The sequence below is a fragment of the Schistocerca gregaria genome, chromosome 2 (assembly GCF_023897955.1).
Source record: "Schistocerca gregaria isolate iqSchGreg1 chromosome 2, iqSchGreg1.2, whole genome shotgun sequence".
NCBI lineage: Eukaryota > Metazoa > Arthropoda > Insecta > Orthoptera > Acrididae > Schistocerca > Schistocerca gregaria.
In genome coordinates, this window is record NC_064921.1 from 284,829,014 (window position 1) to 284,850,041 (window position 21,028).

A 21,028-nucleotide genomic window follows, 5' to 3' on the forward strand; every position below is an offset into this window, starting at 1 on the left:
TTAACTAATCGCTACAAAATGTTTCACCGTCGATAACCATTTTACTTACTCCATCGTTGTCCAATAATTGTGTCTTGTTGTAGACACACTAACTGATAAAAATCGCAAACCCAAAAAATAATGAATGTAGAGTGGTAAATGTCGTGTGACTAGGGTCTTCTGTCAGGTAGACCGTTGGCCGGGTGCACTTCTTTCGATTTGACACCACTTCGTCGGCTAATGTATAGTGACGAAACTTCGGAAATACATTTGTCTAGGGAACATATTAGGGCAACGGCCTTGCCGCAGTGGATACACCGGTTCCCTTTATATCACCGAAGTTAAGCGCTGTCGGGCGTGGTCGGTACTTGGATGGGTGACCATCCAGGCCGCCATGCGCTGTTGCCATTTTGCTGGTGCACTCAGTCTTGTGATGCCAATTGAGGAGCTACTGGAACAAATACACTACTGGCCATTAAAATTGCTACGCCACGATGACGACGTGCTACAGACGGGAAATTTAACCGACAGGAAGAAGATGCTTTGATATGCAAATGATTAGCTTTTCAGAGCATTCACACAAGGTTGCCGCCTGTGGCGACACCTACAACGTGCTGACAAGAGGAAAGTTTCCAACCGATTTCTCATACACAAACAGCAGTTGACCGGCGTTGCCTGGTGAAACGTTGTTGTGATGCCTCGTGCGAGGAGGAAAAATGCTTACCATCACGTTTCAGACTTTGGTAAAGGTCGGATTGTAGCCTATCACGATTGCGGTTTATCGTATCGTGACATTCGTGACATTGCCGCTCGCGTTGTTCGAGATCCAATGACTGTTAGCAGAATATGGAATCGGTGGGTTCAGTGGGAGCCGAGCGGTCTAAGGCGCTTTAGTCGTGGACTGTGCAGCTAGTGCCGGCGGAGGTTGGAGTCCTCCCTCGGGCATGGGTGTGTATGTTTGTCCTTAGGATAATTTAGGTTAAGTAGTGTGTAAGCTTATGGGTGATGACCTTAGCAGTTAAGTCCCATAATATTTCATACACATTTTTTGAACATTTTGGTTCAGCGGGTAATACGGAACGCCGTGCTGGATCCCAACGGCCTCGTACGACTAGCAGTCGAGATGACAGGCATCTTATCCACATGGCTCCAACGGATCGAGCAGCCACGTCTCCATCTCTGAGTCAACAGATGGGGACGTTTGCAAGACAACAACCCTCTGCATGAACAGTTCTACGACGTTTACAGCAGCATGGACTATCAGATCAGAGACCATGGCTGTGGTTACCCTTGACGCTGCATCACTGACAGGAGCGCCTGCGATGGTGTACTCAACAATGAACCTGGGTGCACTAATGGCAAAACGTAATTTTTTGGGATGAATCCTGGTTATGTTTACAGCATCATGATGGTTGCATCCGTGTTTGGCGAAGCTTGTATTCGTCATCGCCATCCTGGCGTATCACCTGGCATGATGGTTTGGAGTGCCAGTGGTTACACGTCTCGGTCACGTCTTGTTCGCACTGACGGCACTTTGAACAGTGGACGTTACATTACAGATGTCTTACGACCCGTGGCTCTACCCTTCATTCGATCCATGCGAAATCTTACTTTTCAGCAGGATAATGCACAACCTCATGTTGCAGGTCATGTACGGACCTTTCTGGATACAGAAATTATTCGACTGCTGCCCTAGCCAGCACATTCTCCAGATCTCTCACCAACTGAAAACGTCTGGTCAATGGTGGCCGAACAACTGGCTTGTCACAATACGCCAGTCACTACTCTTGATGAACTGTGGTATCGTGTTGAAGCTGCATGGGCAGCTGTACCTGTACACGCCATCCAAGCTAAACGAGGTAACTACCAGAATGTTGAATGCAAGTTTACAAACGGGCATGCATTGTGTTGCACAGGTGCCGGATGTCAGCTTGTGGGACACATTTCCATTCCTGTTGCACTTGATCAGTCAATAGAGGGACGATTAATGCAGCTTGTGGATGCCGCTGGAGATATCGTCTGACGATGTACATGTGTATTCTATGCCGGCCGCGGTGGTCTCGCGGTTCTAGGCGCGCAGTCCGGAACCGTGCGACTGCTACGGTCGCAGGTTCGAATCCTGCCTCGGGCATGGATGTGTGTGATGTCCTTAGGTTAGTTAGGTTTAAGTAGTTCTAAGTTCTAGGGGACTTATGACCACAGCAGTTGAGTCTCATAGTGCTCAGAGCCTTTTGAAACATTTTTTTGTGTATTCTATTGAAAACAGATTTGATGTTTGAGCAGGCCAAGGCAACATTTCGACACCAAGTATAGCACGTTAGGTTTACAACAGGGGTACGAGGGCGACCGTCATCCCGTCGGAAAGCCCACCTGGAATGCTGCTCATAAATGGCAACAGGACAGGTCGAATCACCAGACTGACGTACACGTTCGAAGTCAGGGTGCTTGGGATAACCACGATAATACCCCCCCACCCCCCCTCATAAAAAATCACACCTTCGACCGTAACTCCAGCACTGAATCTGGCACGCAGGCTTCAATTGGCTCTGAGCACTTTGGGAAGGTCATCAGTCCCCTAGAACTTAGAACTACTTAAACCTAACTAACCTACGGACATCACACAACACCCAGCCATCAAGAGGGAGAGAAAATCCCTGACCCGCCGGGAATCGAACCCGGGACCCCGGGCGTGGGAAGCGAGAACGCTACCGCACGACCACGAGATGCGCTCGGGCACGCAGGCGGGTTGGTTGTAGGTCCTCAACTGTTTTCCTTCTAACCGACACAGGGCCATCACTGGCACTGATGTAGAACCGGCTTTATTCAGAAAACACAACAGACTTCTATCCTGCCCTCCAATGAGCTCTCGCTTGACACCACAAAAGTACCGAAAGGCAGGGGTTTGTGGTCAGTGGAATGCACGCTACAGAGCGTCTGGCTCGGACTTATCCCTGAAGTAACCAATTTGTAACAGTTCGTTGTGTCACTGTGGAGCCAACTGCTGCTCAGATTGCTGCTGCAGATGCAGTACAATGCGCCAGAGCAATGAGACAACCACTATAGTTCCCCGTCTCGGTTGCGCTGCGTGGCCCTATGGAGCCCGGTCTTCTTGCGACCGTACGTTCACGTGACCACTCCTGCCAGCGATCATGCACAGTAGTTACATTTCTGCCAAGTCTTTCTGCAGTATCGCAGAAGGATGATTCGGTTTCTCCTTACGATACCATACGACCTCGTTCCATTGGCATGAATGTCACCTTGAAGGCGTTCTTGACTGACGTAAACTCACCACGTCCAATCTCAAAGGCAGCTAACTCTCACGAGAGTTACAGCGTAGATTTAAAGTAAAGCTGATATGCATTCTCTACTAGTGCCACTCTTTAGTGACTGGCGTGAAATCGGAATGAACGTCGTCTTTCAGACGTAGAAACACGCCTACAAACTTTCGTTTATGTCACACAACTGCTTCTTGGTGCTGCAATTTTTTCCATCACTATACATAGTCCTGTAATATTCACAAATAAAATAAATTTCTGAAGTTGCAGGTGTTAGTGTTTTTTTTTCTCTTCCTCCTCCTCATCCTCCTTCTTCTACTTCTTCTTAATCTCAAAAAAAAAAAAGAATGGCTCTGTGCACTATGGGACTTAACATCTTAGGCCATCAATCCCCTAGAACTTAGAACTACTTAAACCTAACTAACCTAAGGACATCACACACCTCCATGCCCGAGGCAGGATTCGAACCTGCGACAGTAGCAGTCCCGTGATGCCGGACTGAAGCGTCTAGAACCGCACGGCCACCGTGGCCGGCTCTTAATCTCAAATTATATTACTTAGACTGACGATTTTTAATTCTTCTCCTTCACTAATATCTTCATTCCTTGGCATGTTATTTTATTTTGCAGCCTTTAACTCTTCTCAGGAATTTTATGTCTTGTACCTGAATACGGCTTTCTTGGTTTTTGATAGTTACCCACCTCTCGCTTCCACAGAGTAGTGTGGGGACTGGAACAGTTTTGTGGAATTTAATTTGAATATACATCCCAGTTTTGTTTTTAAAGGTTCAGTTAACTGTTCCACATATCTGACTGAATTTACTAAGCTTAATTTCCAAATCTTTCCTGTATCCATTTGTCATCTCACGGCCTTAATTTCTTATTAATTATTAAACACTGATTGGCATATTGATTTTTTTCCAGTTTCAGTCTAAGCTATATCTTCCCCACATGTAGGCCTTATCAAATGACAACCTGATGGCTTATAATGACTGTAGTATTTCTGATCTTTTACATGGTGTAACTGTTCGTGCTTGTAACTGAAAACGTGAACTTACCGCATTCATGTATGAAGCATTACGAAATAGCTCTCTCGTCAGTTATGTTACAGCTCTTGTCCTTTTAATACCTGTGGACGGTCCTGTTATCAGCAGTGAGTGTAGTGTAATATTATGTGGATGGTGTGTGCAGTGACTGGAAATGAGAAACGAATGAACTGTACCTACATTATTAAATAACTTGTTTGTAAAACAGTATAGTACACTAGTGACAGACCAAATGAGGCAGAACAGTTGTAAACAGTATGGCCCTTTATGTGGGAAGGTGGAGGCTCCAATCTTCATCCAGCTATCCTCATTTATATTTTCCTAAATTACACCAGGAAAACCCTGGGATGGTTCTTCCCATAACGTCACGACCAAGTACTGTTTCATCCTTGTCAAACGATAGCTGCAAGTATGTATGTGTCTTTTTGTAATAATTATATTATTTTTTTTATTTTGAGTTGTAATACCAAGACATGTCCAAAATATTTGTAAGAACAATGTACACATGAATGAAATGAGTAATACTGCTACCACTCTAGCCAGTGAAACTGGTGAGAACAACAGGAGCAACAGTCAGGAATGATAATTTGTGGCAAGTCTATGTTCTGTATTACATTTCTCATTATGATTTCTCCTAGTTGGCCAATTTTATTTAATCAATCAGTCCTTCTGTTTAACAAATTAGATTGTCTATTTCCGCATATAAAAGTTCAAACATAATGTAATGTGACTTAAAATCATTTACTCTTCAAATACATCACCCACTGTAAAATTGCAATATGTTTTACCAGTTGTGAAATTAGATCTGTAGAATGTTGTTAGCCTTGACTGAAGACTAAAATGGTATGACAGCCTTTTGGTTTGACATGTATCTGACAAGATCATTGTAAAGAAAATTCTTCCATACTTACTCATTTGTATTTATTAATAAGGCATTCATTGTGCAAGTACTCAACTGTTTGATAAATATTGTAAGATTATCACAGCAAATAAATTGAATCTGAATATGAACTATTGTGAAATCTGTAGACAAAATAAAAGAACTTAAAAAAAGAACTTAGTATCACTCAAGACTCTAGCCCCTCCATTTTTAATGAAACTCCAGGCTCCAGGAACAAAGATGACAATATTTGCAGAAGATCAAAATGTATGTAGCTTTAATACTGTAAAGTAATAAGTGATTTTTTCACAATTCATTGCATCTGAAATTTTATGTGTATAATTGTGTAGTATGTAATTACATGAAGTCTTCTTTTGCATCATCTAGTATGTCTCCAATGTAACACTTCTCTCACATGTCCACAACTTCTCATAAACTTTAATAAATACTAATTAAAGATTTTTATGGGGCTGTCAATAAAACACAGAATTTACAATCATATTTTATTTGTGTTATACATTTAGGTGAAACACTCTTGCCACAAACATAATTCTCTGAGTACTTACAAGTGAACTAATGTAGTACAGAGTTAACTTTCAGGTACTTGGGAGATATCACAGTCTTTTCACGAATACCATGGTAGGTTTTAAGTACACTGCATATATTTGCATACCACATTGATTAAACGTATGCAACAAAGTACAGTCTTCAACTTACTTCACTATCGCCATTGTAAAATAAAAGATAATAATGTCTTTACAGTAAAGTTCATATATTCTAACTGGTGCTGTCATTTGAAACTAATGTTACTGTATAACAGGAATAAAATTATGGGCTGAAAAATCTGTTCAGTATATTATACATATATAAATCTAACACTGCCTGAAAATATCTGAAATTATGCTCATTTCCACTTTTAACTCGATAGCAAAAAATTTCATATAGAATTTCCTAACAACATAAATTAGGTGATATAATTCCTAAACTATCAACTTGTTGAGATATTACATGTACAACATTTCTAGAAAAATTTTAATGTAGGTCAGTGAACAGCAAATACTTGAGATTTTGAGTAAAGGATCGTTTCATTATGCATTAAATTATGTTTTGAAATACAGTGTTGCTGGTCATGTCATTAAAATATTACTCTTATTGGGCATATTTCTTTTGGGCAACATTTAAAAATATAGTAATACCTCAATATTTAAGTTCAACTCTAATAAATGTGCAGTAACCTTACTGGTAGGGTCTAATAAATAAATAGGATTCCTAAGAAACATTGGTGTGACATAATATTAAACTATTATAGAATATACTCTTAACACTGAACTAAAATTGAAATAGCCTGTAAGGCTTCTAACTGATAATTAAATTTAACAATGAATATGTTTAAAGCTACAACCATAATACCATAATAAGCCAATATACAGCTGCTTCAAATAACAGTAACACTCTACACAGTCCACACACAAGACAACAAGACAGTGGCATCACTGTTACACTATGTGGCAGGAGCAGTATGAATACAGAGTGAATCATGTCTTTGACAGGAGATGCACATTATTACACTTACGTTTGGTGTAATACAAAAATAGTCAGATTATAACTTTTAAAAGTATACACTGATATGACACATTTAAAAATACTTATTAAGTAATACGAACAATTTTGATCTGTAGTAACATGGAATACCTTAGGTCTTGTATTTTCTGAAAATTGCATAACAGAAACAGATGACATAGCACCATATGTTACTGAAACGCTAAACAAAGACCTGCGAATGTGTCTTGAATATGATGCGAAGCTGTAGAATTATAACAGTAGTCTTTTACAGATGAATAGTATGGACGGCAAATCTGTGGCATGAAGATTACACTTTTATGACTGAATAATCTTGAATTTTGAATCAAAAGTTTGTAATGTAAACAACAGTCTTACCAAAGTATATAAATCTCTCTAAACTTTCTGACAGACAAAGTGTGTCACTCTGCTCAAACATTGCTGGGATAACTGTATTGAATGTACTTCAAACCTATTTTTCTCTTTTCATCTCTTGTATCATTCTAACTACTAAATGCTGATAACACAGATCTTTCACACAAATCTAACAAGTCATTTGAAAATAATGAGGCAACCAGTTGCAAAACAAAGTTTTGTTAACCCTTGACGTAGGTTTAGACATTTCTAAAAATATCTTCTTCAGAGGGAGTGGGCCTCGTTATATCACATGGTGGTGCATTAATGTAACAAGACCCACTCCCTCTGAAGACGATATGTTTAGAAATACCTAAACCTATATCAAGGGCTAATAAACCTTTGTTTTGCAACTGGCTGGCTGATTTTTTTCAACCTCTTCATATTTATACAGTTGCTAATCTGCAGTCATGTTTAAGATTTTGAATCTACTGAGTTGTTTGGGCATCTCAGGAACAGGGGAAATAAAGGAGATATGAAGAAGAGAATCGAGTTTTGTCAAAGATTCATTTGATAATCTTGGTCACGGAGAAGCTCATCCAAGTACAGTGGAAGACACTACAAGGGAATCATTGGGCATCAAGTCTGTTTTACTGTTAAAATTCTGAGTGTCAGCGTCCAAAGAAACGTCAATCAATATATTGCTTCCTCCTGAGCAAGAACAGGGAGATTTCAGCTCTCACGAAATCTCTCTTCCCATGTGCCATTCGTTACTGGAAGTGGAAAGGTGGAGGTTAAGGACACAAAGCACCCTCCGCCACGTACAATAAGGGGGCTTGTGAAATAGAGACGTAGATGCAGCTATATACCATTTCTTCATATTAATCCCACTGCTGGACACTACCCCAAAAGTCTCTGCCCAAGTTTTTACATCTATCTAAAAAGAGAGCAATGTGACCTTATGGAATGAACGACTGGACCAAACATAACAGAAGATTTTTAAATTCTACATGAGATATATACTTTTTGAAGGTAGGAGGCCAGATACTGGCAGAAGTAAAGCTGTGAGGACCGGCCGTGAGTCGTGCTTCCTTAGCTCAGATGGTAGAGCACTTGCCCACAAAAGGCAAAGGTCCTGAGTTTGAGTCTTGGTCGGGCACACAGTTTTAATCTGCCAGGAAGTTTCATATACTTTTTGATCTCCACTCTCGACAAGTGCAGTCATTACTTTATGAATTCATGCTCGTATTGACTATGAGTTATGTTCGTCTTGTGCAATGTATAAAGCCATGTATGTAAACAGCATGACCTCACGCTGATGACGGGTATGTACCTCCAGGATATGTGGTACGTCATCAGGGATACTCCCCACTGCGTGACAGGGCATCCACGTAAGTCAAATGGCTTCAGAAACAGCCGAAAGTGGTACAGGTACACCGTCCTATGTCAGACAAGAACCCAGCAAACTGTGGAACACTACCAGATGGTACGAATTTTAATTTCCGGTTTTTGTGCCACTGTCGCCTAGAATATTCGTCTCTATATTTGTTTGATACTGTAATGGATAAATCCAAATAAAGAGACTTACTCAGTCAATTTGTATAAGCTAAGTAATTTTTAGTTGTAAACTTGTTCTATGTTGAATAACATTCTGTCACGTAGAAAGACCATTGGTATATGCAACTAGCGCCACTAAACCAGTTTCTGTGCTGGCTCACCACGGCCTCCAAACAGACGATGCCTGTGCGTCTTCCGCCTCTTCTTCGGTTATGTCCATACTCTCCGGTTTGTCATGCGTCAGCGGAACTGAAGTGGTTCTAGCGGTTAATACCGGAGTATCGACAGGAGACGGCTGCTGCTGGTGGTGGTGCTGTTGAGTCACCGGAGGTGGGGGTGGAGGCGATGGAGGCGGAGTGTTGGCGGGCTGGTGCACCGGCAGAGGCGGCGGCGGAGAGCCGCCGCCCCCGCGCTGCTCCAGGTGGCGCACACACGCTGCCAGGTGGCGCAGCAGCGCGGCGCCCGTCTCTCCCGCCCCCGGGGCCGCCCCCGATCCCTCCGTCTCTGCCGCCGTCGCCGCCCCCGCCAGGTATTGTGACACCTCGGCCGCGCAGCGCGTGAAGCCGGCGCGGAACCTGTCGGCGTAGGCGAGCTCCGGTGTGAGGGCGAGGGCGTGGTGGCGGCGCAGCTTGTGCAGGTGGCGCACCGTCAGCTCCAGGATGTCCGCCTTCTCCAGCTTGCTCACGTTCTCGCCCTCCGCCTGTAGCGCCACCACCATCAGCTCCTTCAGCTCGTCCAGGCACCTGTTGATGCGAGCGCGCCTCTTTCGCTCCAGCATCGGCTTCATCACCTGCAAAGGCGTAACGACCACGTTTGTTAGCCAACACATCGTGCGTATACAACTGTGGCACATGTCTACTGTCGACATACAGTAGTGGAAATTAGTAGAAAGGCAGTAGTAAAATATATTAAGGATACATGTATCGAATTTATTATAAAAGTAGCAGAAAGTATTACAATCGGACCGAGTGCTGTGTTATTACAAAAATTTCCCATTTATCTCCTATCATAGGGGTAAACAGGGAAATCTCACATAAAGAACACGTATTAAATCGCTTTTACGTGATACTCAGTAACGTAAAATGCGGTTTTACACCGAAATAATGTCTCCGTCCACAGGTTGTTGGACACAAACCTTTTGGTGTCGAGCTGTAATCACATGTCACGCTTTACACGAATAGGTTGTTTTATAGTGAGAGAATTTCAGTTTTCTAGATTGTCGGCTAATAGCTTAAATGCTACCGTAAATCCAACCTATTCTACGTTTTACACCGAAATAAAAACGTATGTATAATTTATGTGAGGAACGTGCTACTATCTTTGTATGTTTACCATTCCTTTGGAAGTCTTCTCGGGAAGCGAATTCGGCGGGGCAGGCATTATGCTGTCAAAGTGTTTATGGGATGACGTAATTTCTGTCTTCACAGCGGAAAAAATTACTGCGAAAAGTTTAAGAGGTAACAGCTGTTCATCTGCAGGTGTTGTTGCAGACTTTTTTTAAGTATAGTTATTAAAATAACACCTAAATTTCCCCTCTGTTGAAAGAAGAGGACATCCAGATTATAAAATTGTGAAGACAGTTTGACATTTTTAAGAGCAGCCAGCAGGCACAAAAAATCGCCAGGTCAATTACTTGGTGGTTCTGTAAACTTAATACGTTTAAGACCGCCAGCAGTAAATCTGGAAGTTAAATTTTTTATGAAGTTTCCGGAAGCCCGTTGAACACAATCAACTTTTCGTCTATAGCCGCACAAAAAGATAAGAAGAAAAATATTCATGTCTGTGCTATAATAACAATCACATCTTTTATGCATCACCTGTATTTATTGTACCACGCATTATTTCGAATTCCTTGTTGTTTTTCTCTACTTCCTTTTTATACCAGTCTTCTGTCAGCTTTATACTAGATAGCGCTTACTGATGCATCGTTTTCTGTGGGTAAGCTAATAATGTAGCTTACTGATCCACTCGCTGCTGAGTTCAGACTTGCATGACATATTAAGTACAGCAAGTGCTATGGTCTATACTTTGCCGAAAAGAGCTAACACGTGCCCATCACAAACCGATGGAGTGGTTACCTGTTCGATAATTTCAAACAAGAATGAAACTACCGTCTCTTTCTTTCGCAACAGAGAAGTGGTCGAAGATGTAATAAGAAGATGCTATGAGAAATTATTGATGGAATGAGTTTCCAAAATATCTGTGTCATCTGAGGTAGCTCTGACATATGTCACCAATATGATAGTTGAGGTTACAGCGGAATGATTATTTATGCTCCAGAATTTCAATAGAAGAAGGGTTGGCTACTTCAGTTTATTACGCTTTCGATGGCCATAGGCATCACAGTAAACCTGCTGAACAAAAATGTTTAGATATGATCAAGTGTGACCTGCAGTTAAATGCAGCATTAGCTAATGTTACAAAATATTACTATGTGCTGTACGCTGCCGGTCGGAGTGGCCGAGAGGTTCTAGGCGCTCGGATCTGGAACCACGCGACCGCTACGGTCGCAGGTTCGAATCCTGCCTCGGGCATGGATGTGTGTCATGTCCTTAGGTTAGCTAAGATGCAGGGGACTGATGACCTAAGCAGTTAAGTCCCATAGTGCTCAGAGCCGTTTTCGGTACGCTGTTAAGTTGGAGTGCGTGAAGATGCCATCTTTTTGACTCTAGTTGTGTGAGTGGAAGCCTGTTGTTCAACAATCCGAGGATATATAGGCCGTAATCGAATCCGCAATAGTAAATATTTTAATGTCCAACACTAACCACAACTGGGCCATCTCACACAGCAGCTTGAACGGCTAGATCCACAAGAACGTCTACGTTATTGCAGATTCTTTAGTAATACTTTTACTTTTATAAAATCAATATACCATGAGCGTGAAGACAACATATACGATTTGTTGTAGAAGCTATCCTAATGTAGGCCTACATATTTCATAACTCTATGCAATTTTCCTCGTGCTTTGTGACATTTATTTCTCACTGGTGGAAGAAAAGTATTGTTTCAGCTTGATTATTCACCACCATATATCACCATTAATTTTGGATGCCTCACCTCCAATGGCTGACTAGTAGCTCTAAATGTTACTCTGCAATCGCTTTCACCTACTCAAGCAATTCTTTGTTTTTTCATCTGACAGTAAGGGAACACAAGACGAATAAATGAATAAACTGCATAAGAAGGCAAGCGCACTTACACATAGTGTTTTAGACAATATCTGGTCAATATACAGCACCAGTCAAATGGTATGGGAAATATAAGAACCAAGATAATTTGAAAAGTATATATTTCGATTTCTACCGTGATGTTAAAACGATGCACATTTTTTTTTTTTTTTTTTTTTTTTTTTTTTTTTTTTTTTACTTATTACTGAGAGCGCAGAAATGAGGAAACTTAGGCAGGTATAGAAAGAAAGTGGACTTCAACTGACCCTTTGCAAAATTTCGTGAAAAAAAGATTTATGTGAAATTAAGCAGTGAAAGAATTGCCTTCTTTGATTTCTTTGGTTTGCTTGTGCTAACTGTAGAATTAAAGGTGTATAGGATTCTCCTAGTTGAACTATTTTATTTTATTTTGTTTTCAGTGGGAGTATCTGAGTAACCAACAGGAGAGGGCAGAATGGCACCAGAAGAAAATATATCAGATAAATTTCAGACTGCCTCGTTTTTTCAAAGATTTCTACGTAAAGTCAGATTTTGTTATTGCGTCAACCAACAAAAATATATTTCTTCCAAGTTGTTTTCGTCTTTTATGTGGTTCGGTGGCTCGGAGGTATGATTAAAATTAGTGCGGCTGTGTGCGTGTGTGAATGCACAACCAGTGAGGACAACGATAGCAATTGCATTGAAGTAGTTTGTTAAACAGAAAAAGCCGATGAATCTGACGCCGACGAAGTTTAATATGGGAAGAAGAAAATAACAACAAAATAAAAAATAAATAAAAGTGGTAAAGCTGTCGAGTTCGATCCTCAATCAGTCATACAATATTTGTCTGTCACTTATTTCTTTCACCTCTAGCAATGTTTATTATATGAAACATGTCGCGTTTCTCAGTGGTTCGGAGCGTTCGTTAATTTACAGCTCTCCCTATAATCAGCTGCTCAAGTACCTTCGCACATTATGCTTAGTAAAACACTGTTGTATTCAAAGCAACCTTCGGGTTGACGACAGCTTAAACTCTTTTACACTCATTTATATAGTTTTTTCGTCTTTTAAACACTGACTTTTTAAAATTATGAACACAAAAATTTCGTTGATGTGAAATAAGAGTTCGGGTGTACTAAGAACAAGAATCACTTCTCAGAACGCATTGTTGTTGTTGGTGGTGGTGGTTAGTGTTTAACGTCCCGTCGACAACGAGGTCATTAGAGACGGAGCGCAAGCTCGGGTTAGGGAAGGATTGGGAATGAAATCGGCCGTGCCCTTTCAAAGGAACCATCCCGGCATTTGCCTGAAACGATTTAGGGAAATCACGGAAAACCTAAATCAGGATGGCCGGAGACGGGATTGAACCGTCGTCCTCACGTACACAACAATGACGTGATTATAGCTGACATGATCAAAAAGTTTTTCAAGTAAGAGTATGCATTCAGAACCGTGCTCCGAAAATTGAAACTAAAAGTATACAACTGGCTGCCTGCAAGATCGGGTGTCTTGGACAACTACGAAGTATGACGCCAAAAGAAAGGCAAAGCTTTGGTATCGTTACGACCTATAGTCACAGCAGCTTTTGTAGAAGATACGCTGCTCAAAATTGTTGCCACCGAGATAACCGTTTCAGGAAATTTAGTTACCTGCGATGTGTCTTTTTAAAATATTGTTCCAAACTTACCACTACCGTAATGGGGCATCTGATAACGATACCCTCACGTATGCCTCGAGAAATCATAGCTTCCGATTTCTAAAGGGTCTTACTAATATTGTTATTTAACAGCTGTTACTTTTATTCTCTCTAGAAACGCGTCATTCTTCCATGGAGAACACAAAGCGAAAACGAAAACGAGTCACAAGTATTTATAAAATTACTTCTGAAATATGTGTTTGTGTTTTGTAACAACATTTTCGTAGTCTTTATGGAATACTTATGGTATCAAAGAATTTTTAGCGGTACGGCACGCAAGAAGGCAACACGAGAAATGCCTACAGTCTTCTTTAAGACCAGTTTCAAGCGAAATCAAATTATAACCGCCTACCTTGACACCACAGGTCGTTCGATCCTGTACACATAATTTGTACTTGTCTTGTTCAAGTGACACTGCAGTGTGTGGATGGAATAATTTGATGCTTTTACGACATGACTCAGTATAATTCTCAATGAAGGCTCTTGTGGTTATTAGAATACAGTAACTTTCAGTACATTTCATAATATTACCTTAGTATTGCATTTTTAAGGGATTTTTTTATTAATACAGTGAGTGGGTACATGCTAATTGCGTGACCATTGTGTGTCATGCGTTTTACTTTACAGTCTTGCTATTTTTATCCCGGTTTTTATACCTTTTATTAACCCACATGTATGTTAAATTTATTTTAAATACAGACAATTGATGTTGCATAACAGATTCGATTTCTCTTGTAAGCTTGATGATTTTGTAGATATGTAGAGGCGCATGAAGGTGGTGTCAATGAGTCACCGAAACTGGAAGCGTAATACAATTGTTAAATAAAATTATACGGTTTTTGGTATCTATTTTCTTCGAACTGGGTGTATGGTTAATGCTGGTAACTTGTTTATGTATCGATATCTTTAATGAACTTCTTTTATGTAACAGTACTTCTTAAGCGGTAATTGAAAGTTGCTGAAACGATGTAAACTGGTGGTAAATGGTGATTAAGTGTTCCCTTACACATTCCCCCCCCCCCCCCCAAAAAAAAAAGAGAAAATGAAAAAACGACCAAGGTCCTATTGATTTACAATGAGCATGTCGAGCTATCAGGTCGAATCTGCGTTTTGTTAGCAATTTTAGATTTGGTATTTACCAAATCTGCCACTATTTCTGTGGAAGGTTTAACAGTAAATTATAAGAATTGTCCCAGCAATTTCTGTCAGATGCCGTTAAAGAGCGTAGAATATAAAATAGTTGTTCCAGTTTCACGGTGAATCAAAATGTAGCAGCCCACTAATCACAAAGCAAAAGATTCAACTTTTTTACTAGGTCTAGTAAAGAAATATTAAAATATTTGCATTAGATATGATTAAAAAAGTAATTATAACAGTTCAAAGTCATGCCAAATGAACACAACACAGCCCAAAACGATACTCAGGTCCCAATGCCAGCAACACAATTTAGAAGCCACAAAAAACGTTTAGTATTTCCTGGCGATGACCTATTCAAACTGGAAATCATTTCCGTTTAGAGAAAATTTATTTAACAGTTTTTATTATTTATAATATTTACCTTTAACCAGCTTCGACCCTTTAAGGTCGTCTTAACACCTCGTTGTTTACATTGCTACATATGTAGCTTGCTGTAAACATGCCTGTAACTACTTCCACGCAGTTGCTTAATACTGACGTCATTCTTAGCAAACTGTGTAGTGCCGTTTCGTTAAAACAAACACAGTAGATACTATTGGTTGACTGCTGTCTTAATTTCGTTATGAAATACCTGTCTTCAGACACAGATTTAATTTTTCTGAAGGAGAGAAATAAATCAATAGATAAATTCCAAGGATTGTGTTCATCTGAAAATAGTTATATCTTGGTGGTCATAGTGGCCTTTCTGGGTAACTTAACACAACAAAATAAAACAGTATCAAATGGTATTATCGATCGACTATGTTCAATAGAGCGTTCTATATTAATTGTCAATGTACAATGACTTTTCCAGAATTTGTTCTTTTATTCAATACTTCCACTATTAAACGTGTATGCAACGCCCTTTTCGCCGAATTAATACTGAAGTGCGGAGTGAGCTGCTGTTTGTATCTAACGATTTATACTACACACTCACATATCGATAATTGTGACGAGAATGTGCTATTGTTGACTATCAGCTTTTAACTATCAAAAAACTTTATGTTCACACATTTGTGGTCCTTCCCAAATATCACTGCAATAGTGGGTGTACTGAAGTCACCAGTGTAATACGAATAGGCTTTAAAGGAGCTCTCGTAAACAGTCAGGTCATGTTGAAACGCATTGTTAAACTCAAAGATCATTCTGGTTCCATGCCCAGGAATTTCAGGATTTACACAGTACCATAGTAATTACAAACATCAGACAGATGATCAATAACTCGTCTTCTTAATCCGCCTGATGATGAATATTCTGCTTGAAACCTACAACGGCGTCAAATGTAACTGTAATCAGTCATGAATTTAGTGGTTAGTAGTTGTTCCACTGTATTTCCACACAAAGTCAGAGTACCCTCAAATTGAGTAGAATTAGCACTACGAATGTCTTTATTAATTTCACCTTATAATAAAAAAAAAACCAAATTTATTTACATTTCCTACTATGGCACCATTTCGGTACGTATTTTCTAATCTGTCTTTTTATACGGTGTCATGTGCTAGAGCGTGACAATAATTATTAATCTATCAAGAGCGTTGGCGTTAAACCACATGCTCTTGAAGTGGTTCTGATGCATATCAAAGCACTCGGTTAGATCATACATACGACTGGCATGAAGATATTCATTGAACGTAACTGGTAGTGGAAATTTCATCCTATTTTTAAAGCTGCAAAGACAATGTTTTATGTATAATTTAAAATGAAATGCAGTTACTCTGAACGAGCCACTGGAGACTACGGCTTACTTATACAAAAATACAGGAAAAATATTTCCGAACAACTGAATTTTTTCTAAAAAAAAGTCGTATTTCAATCATCAAAAGCTGATGATTCCTAATTATTTATTTACGATGTGATCCACAGATTATATCCAGGTATTTCACTTAAAATTATTTTTAACAGCTCACACAGCAATATCAAAACTGTGGCATCACATAACACAGAAGACATGTTGCGCCAGTTGTTAATCAATGTCTATCGATACTTATTTTACTCAGCTTAAACTTTTTCGTGTGGAAGCAGCTGGCGACTGCACAGCTGATTTCTTTATCAAGTCGAAGTAAAGACGTATCATTATTTATTAGCAGATCTTGCCTGTTGAAACATGACGTTTTTCAAATAATTGCGAGCTATGGGGCACTACCGTCACGAGATTGTGTTGGTGGAGTTCGTATTAATCCTGTATTTAAACCAGTGGTGTACCATGCGCGGCCTGCGGGCCGTATGCTGCCCAAGAAAAGCATCAATGCGTCCCAAGAAGTGAGCATCATACGATATGTAATTTTAAAAAAAATCCATAATATTCCTATGATGTGAAGTTATGATCAACTGAATATTTTCTGTTTGTAACTAGCGCCACACGATGCTTTTCTCTCATTGGTCGATCTTTTATTTCCCTCAGCGGTTATTGTTAGTGGTAAGTGCGGCCCAAAAATAGTCGCCTTATACCAATGTGAGCCAGGTAAGCTAAAATAGTGGACCCCCCTGATTTAAACACTGTCAATAGCGTGCAAAAAAATCGTAAGTACGCACCCTAACTAAAAATATTTTTTATTTCTAACGGCACCAAGCGTTTCGTTGGTTGTGACATATGATGACAGTGGTAAATATATACAACAGTGGTAGGCAGCTGGAGTTACTGGGTATAATTATTTCTCCCCTGTTTCACTGATATCGATGTGTACCACCCCATACGTTATGAGAGACTTAAAAATATGTAATAAATTGAGCAGGTTTATATATCGCTATCCCAAAAGAGGAGATATTGATGAGTATTTTATTTTTCTGCTGAAAAATACCTTTTGTGAATTTAAAGATTATTTTATATAGCTGAAGCTGCTTTTGAAATACATATGTCTTGTGGCACACAGGGTTGCGGCAGTCAGGTCACGCGTCCACGATCTTTTGTGGCAGCTGTCATCTTTGAAACGTAATATTCACAGATTTATCGTAACACTGACGAGTATGTAGCGACAAACATGTGGAGTTCGCTATGACAGAACTCAGCAGGCACTTTCGCCCAGGTACGCAATAGGTACACATTCCACATACACGCAGAAAAGTGTATAAATCAGTGCTCAAAATAAAGCTAATGTTCCTCCACCGGTGCAAGACGACACATATCCTCCCTGCCACAGCGCTGTCTGCCAAATAGGAGTATGTAATCTTAGGCTTCCGCGGCCATTGTCACAGTCAACAAAATTCTTTTGGGTCTGTGACGGCAGTGTCATGCTGTAAGGTCTCCGACGTTTCGGGCTCTATTACAAGTGGCCTTTCTCATGGTGTTTCTCTTGCTAAGCGGGAGGAACACCCTGAGGAAGGCCACTTGCAATAGTTGCCGAAACGTCGAAAGTTTGACACATTAACAATGCTGTGGCATTACCAGAAGAATTTTGTTGACTGAGATGTATGTCACAGGCAAATTCGCAGATCTAAATTTATCTTAATCTACCTGATGATGATGTCATAACCACTGAAACGCGTAGTAATGTTAGAATAAAGATCAATGCTGTCACATACACAGAAGAATTTTGTTGAGTGAGACGTATGTCACTGGCAAATTCGCAGATCTAAATATGTCTTAATCTACCTGATCATGATCTTATAACCACCGAAACGCGTAGTAATGCTAGAATAAAGATAAAAGTGGCGTAAACTGTGATGTGGTACCTAATGAATCGCAGTTCATAACGGAAGACTGAGACGTATGTCACAGGCAAATTCGCAGATCTAAATATGTCTTAATCTACCTGATGATGATGTCATAACCACCGAAACGCGTGGTAATGTTAGAATAAAGATAAAATTGGCGTAAGCTGTGATATGATATCTAATGGATTGCAGTTCATTACGGAAGACTGAGACGTATGGCACAGGTAAATTCGCAGATCTAAATAAATCTTAATCTACCTGATGATGAAGTCATAACCACCGAAAGGCGTAGTAACGTTAGAATTAAAGATAAAAATTGGCGTAAGCTGTGATACGGTATCTAATGAATCGCAGTTAATTACGGAAGACGAACATGTCAACAGAGAGGTGTTGGCACTGACCTTTCTGTACTGGTAAGTCCTGGAGATGGGCTGCTCCTCGTAGTCGGAGGTGGGTGGCGAGGCAGCGGCGTGGTGCAGCATGCCGTGCTGGTGCTGCGCCGCGGCGGCGGCGGCGGGCACGACCAGGAAGGCTTGGCTGGCGTCGGGCCTCATGGCGGCTACTGTGCGGGCAGCGCAGGCGTGCTGACTGCTCGGGCGGCCGCCGGCGTCTGTGTCGGCCCGCGGCGGGCAGCACCGCACGGCAGCGGCTAGGCGGCGTCCCCGCCCCCCGGCCAGGTGTGGCGTGCAGCCACAGGCCAGGAAGAGCCGCCGCCGCCGCCGTGGGAAAGTCGCCGCTCGCCGCGTTCCCACACACACTGCCACCTGTGCCCGCGCTCTCCCCCCCCCCCCCCTCCTTTTCCAGCCCCCTGTGGCGCGTTTACGCACACGCGAACGGCAGCACGTCGCCCCTACACGGGATTCCTCGTGCACACGACAAGGGCGCTCCTATTCCGGCGGCGTGCGTGAGGCCGACAGACCTCCCCCTCCCTCCCTCCCCGTCTCCTTCCACCCACCCAGTGGCGGCGGGCACGCACTCTGGCAGCACACGACGCGCACGCACCGCGCGCCTTGTTGCGCTTCCTCCGGCTCCGGCTCCCACGTGTGTATTCAGTCCCTGCCCTCCGCCCCTCCACTTTCCACATCCAGCGGCCAGCAATGCTCTTCACTCAAACAGCGGCGTGGCCAACACGCGCGACCTTGCTTGCGCGTGGCCTGCCGCCCGTCTCTTGCAACCTGCCAGGCAGCTACAATTTCGTCCTCGGTTGTCTGCTGGCTGACAGCTGAACACCATTTTAACAAAGCTCAACAAACCCATTTAGCCTCGTAATGGCGTATTTTTTGCTTACAAAAAACTAGGTAGAAGATTTTTTTTTTATCTTGGGCATATGGTTGAGAGTATGTTGATTTCAAAATGGTTCAAATGGCTCTGAGCACTATTGGAGTTAACTTCTGAGGTCATCAGTCCCCTACAACTTAGAACTACTTAAACCTAACTAACCTAACGACATCACACACATCCATGCCCGAGGCAGGATTCGAACCTGCGACCGTAGCGGTCTCGAGGTTCCAGACTGAAGCGCCTAGAACCGCTCGGCCACACCGGCCGGCTATGTTGACTTCAAGTTTTTGACATCCAAAACCCTCGGGACAACTTCTTGTGGCCAAAAAACGAAGACATTTTCGCACTTTTTTCAGGGTTTTGCCTATGATACATCATGCTGAAAATGTTACTATTAACAAACTGAAAGAACGTTAAAATTTCGTTGAATGACCCACTTCAATGTCAACATCGGTGCATACATTTGGCCACAGTCAGTTGTCAAAATCATTCATTTATACCAAATTGGTCAAAAAGTCAGCTCCAATGCCTGCAGATCAAAAGCGGCTACTCCAGACGAAAAATATGAAGTTATCAAAGTCGTATAGCATGAAGCTTCATTTAACAAAGCACCTAGTTTTGCAGTTAGCCACTATTAAGCGTTCATACACTTCAAAGCCAAAGTATTTCCATTTTTTTTTTAAGTCGAAGTTGTTCAATTGTTCAAGTGTGTGTGAAATCTTATGAGACTTAACTGCTAAGGTCATCAGTTCCTAAGCTAAATTATCCTAAGGACAAACACACTCACCCATGTGGACTCGAACCTCCGCCGGCATCAGCCGCACAGTCCATGACTGCAGCGCCTTACGAAGTTGTTCAGTGAAATGAAATTTCCATTGGGAAGACATGTGTTTTCTCTGGATATTTTCTTAATTTTCTTCATTCACATGCATTTTTATTCATATGTATTTTTATTCAGTTCTATGCATGCCTTAAACGGTACAACTAGGTTGCTAAAATAAAAACCAAGTATATACTAATATAAAAATTTGTACAAATGAACCTATAAAAGGGCATTACAATATATAAAAAAAACACTATTTAAATTCCAGAAAGATGTAATATGACAATACCGTGTGAATCAGTGTACCAGCTCTTACTGCTCGAATGTGTGCATGCCCCCTCAAAACATTATCCAACGTGTTTTCAGCAAATATTGTGGACAGTAAGTCTCTCGAGGCAATTCCTGCCATTATTATACCGATGCACCCCAAGATGGACATCAGAACGTGAAACCCACCTAATCATTCAATGACGTGTTTTAAATCACTGCCTTCATTTCTTACAATATTCATCGCCATCAGATAATGTGGCTGATCAAAAGTGACTAAACAGCAACATTGAACATGTGTTATACAGTTTTTGCCGGCCGGAGTGGCCGAGCGGTTC

General features: G+C 41.2%; 1 protein-coding gene and 1 pseudogene across 1 annotated transcript; one reads left to right on the top strand and one right to left on the bottom strand.

Annotated features, from left to right (window-relative positions):
* Window positions 1–269: 269 nt before the first annotated feature.
* On the top strand, window positions 270–387 carry LOC126337319 (5S ribosomal RNA; annotated as a pseudogene).
* Window positions 388–5,668: 5,281 nt separating this feature from the next.
* LOC126336873 (enhancer of split mbeta protein-like) lies at window positions 5,669–18,977 on the bottom strand. Its single transcript, XM_050000981.1, has 2 exons — window positions 18,721–18,977; window positions 5,669–9,440 (listed from the first exon to the last, which is right to left on the bottom strand). Exons 1-2 carry the CDS (start codon window positions 18,871–18,873, stop codon window positions 8,808–8,810), a joined length of 786 nt encoding a protein of 261 aa, XP_049856938.1. The 5' UTR covers window positions 18,874–18,977; the 3' UTR covers window positions 5,669–8,807.
* Window positions 18,978–21,028: the final 2,051 nt, after the last annotated feature.

Excerpts from the sequence above, each read along its gene's own strand:
- LOC126336873 (XM_050000981.1), bottom strand. The coding sequence starts at position 18,873 with ATGAGGCCCGACGCCAGCCAAGCCTTCCTGGTCGTGCCCGCCGCCGCC. Across the intron at positions 9,441-18,720 it reads GGACTTACCAGTACAGAAAG|GTGATGAAGCCGATGCTGGA; the intron begins GTCAGTGCCAAC and ends ACGCCTTTGCAG.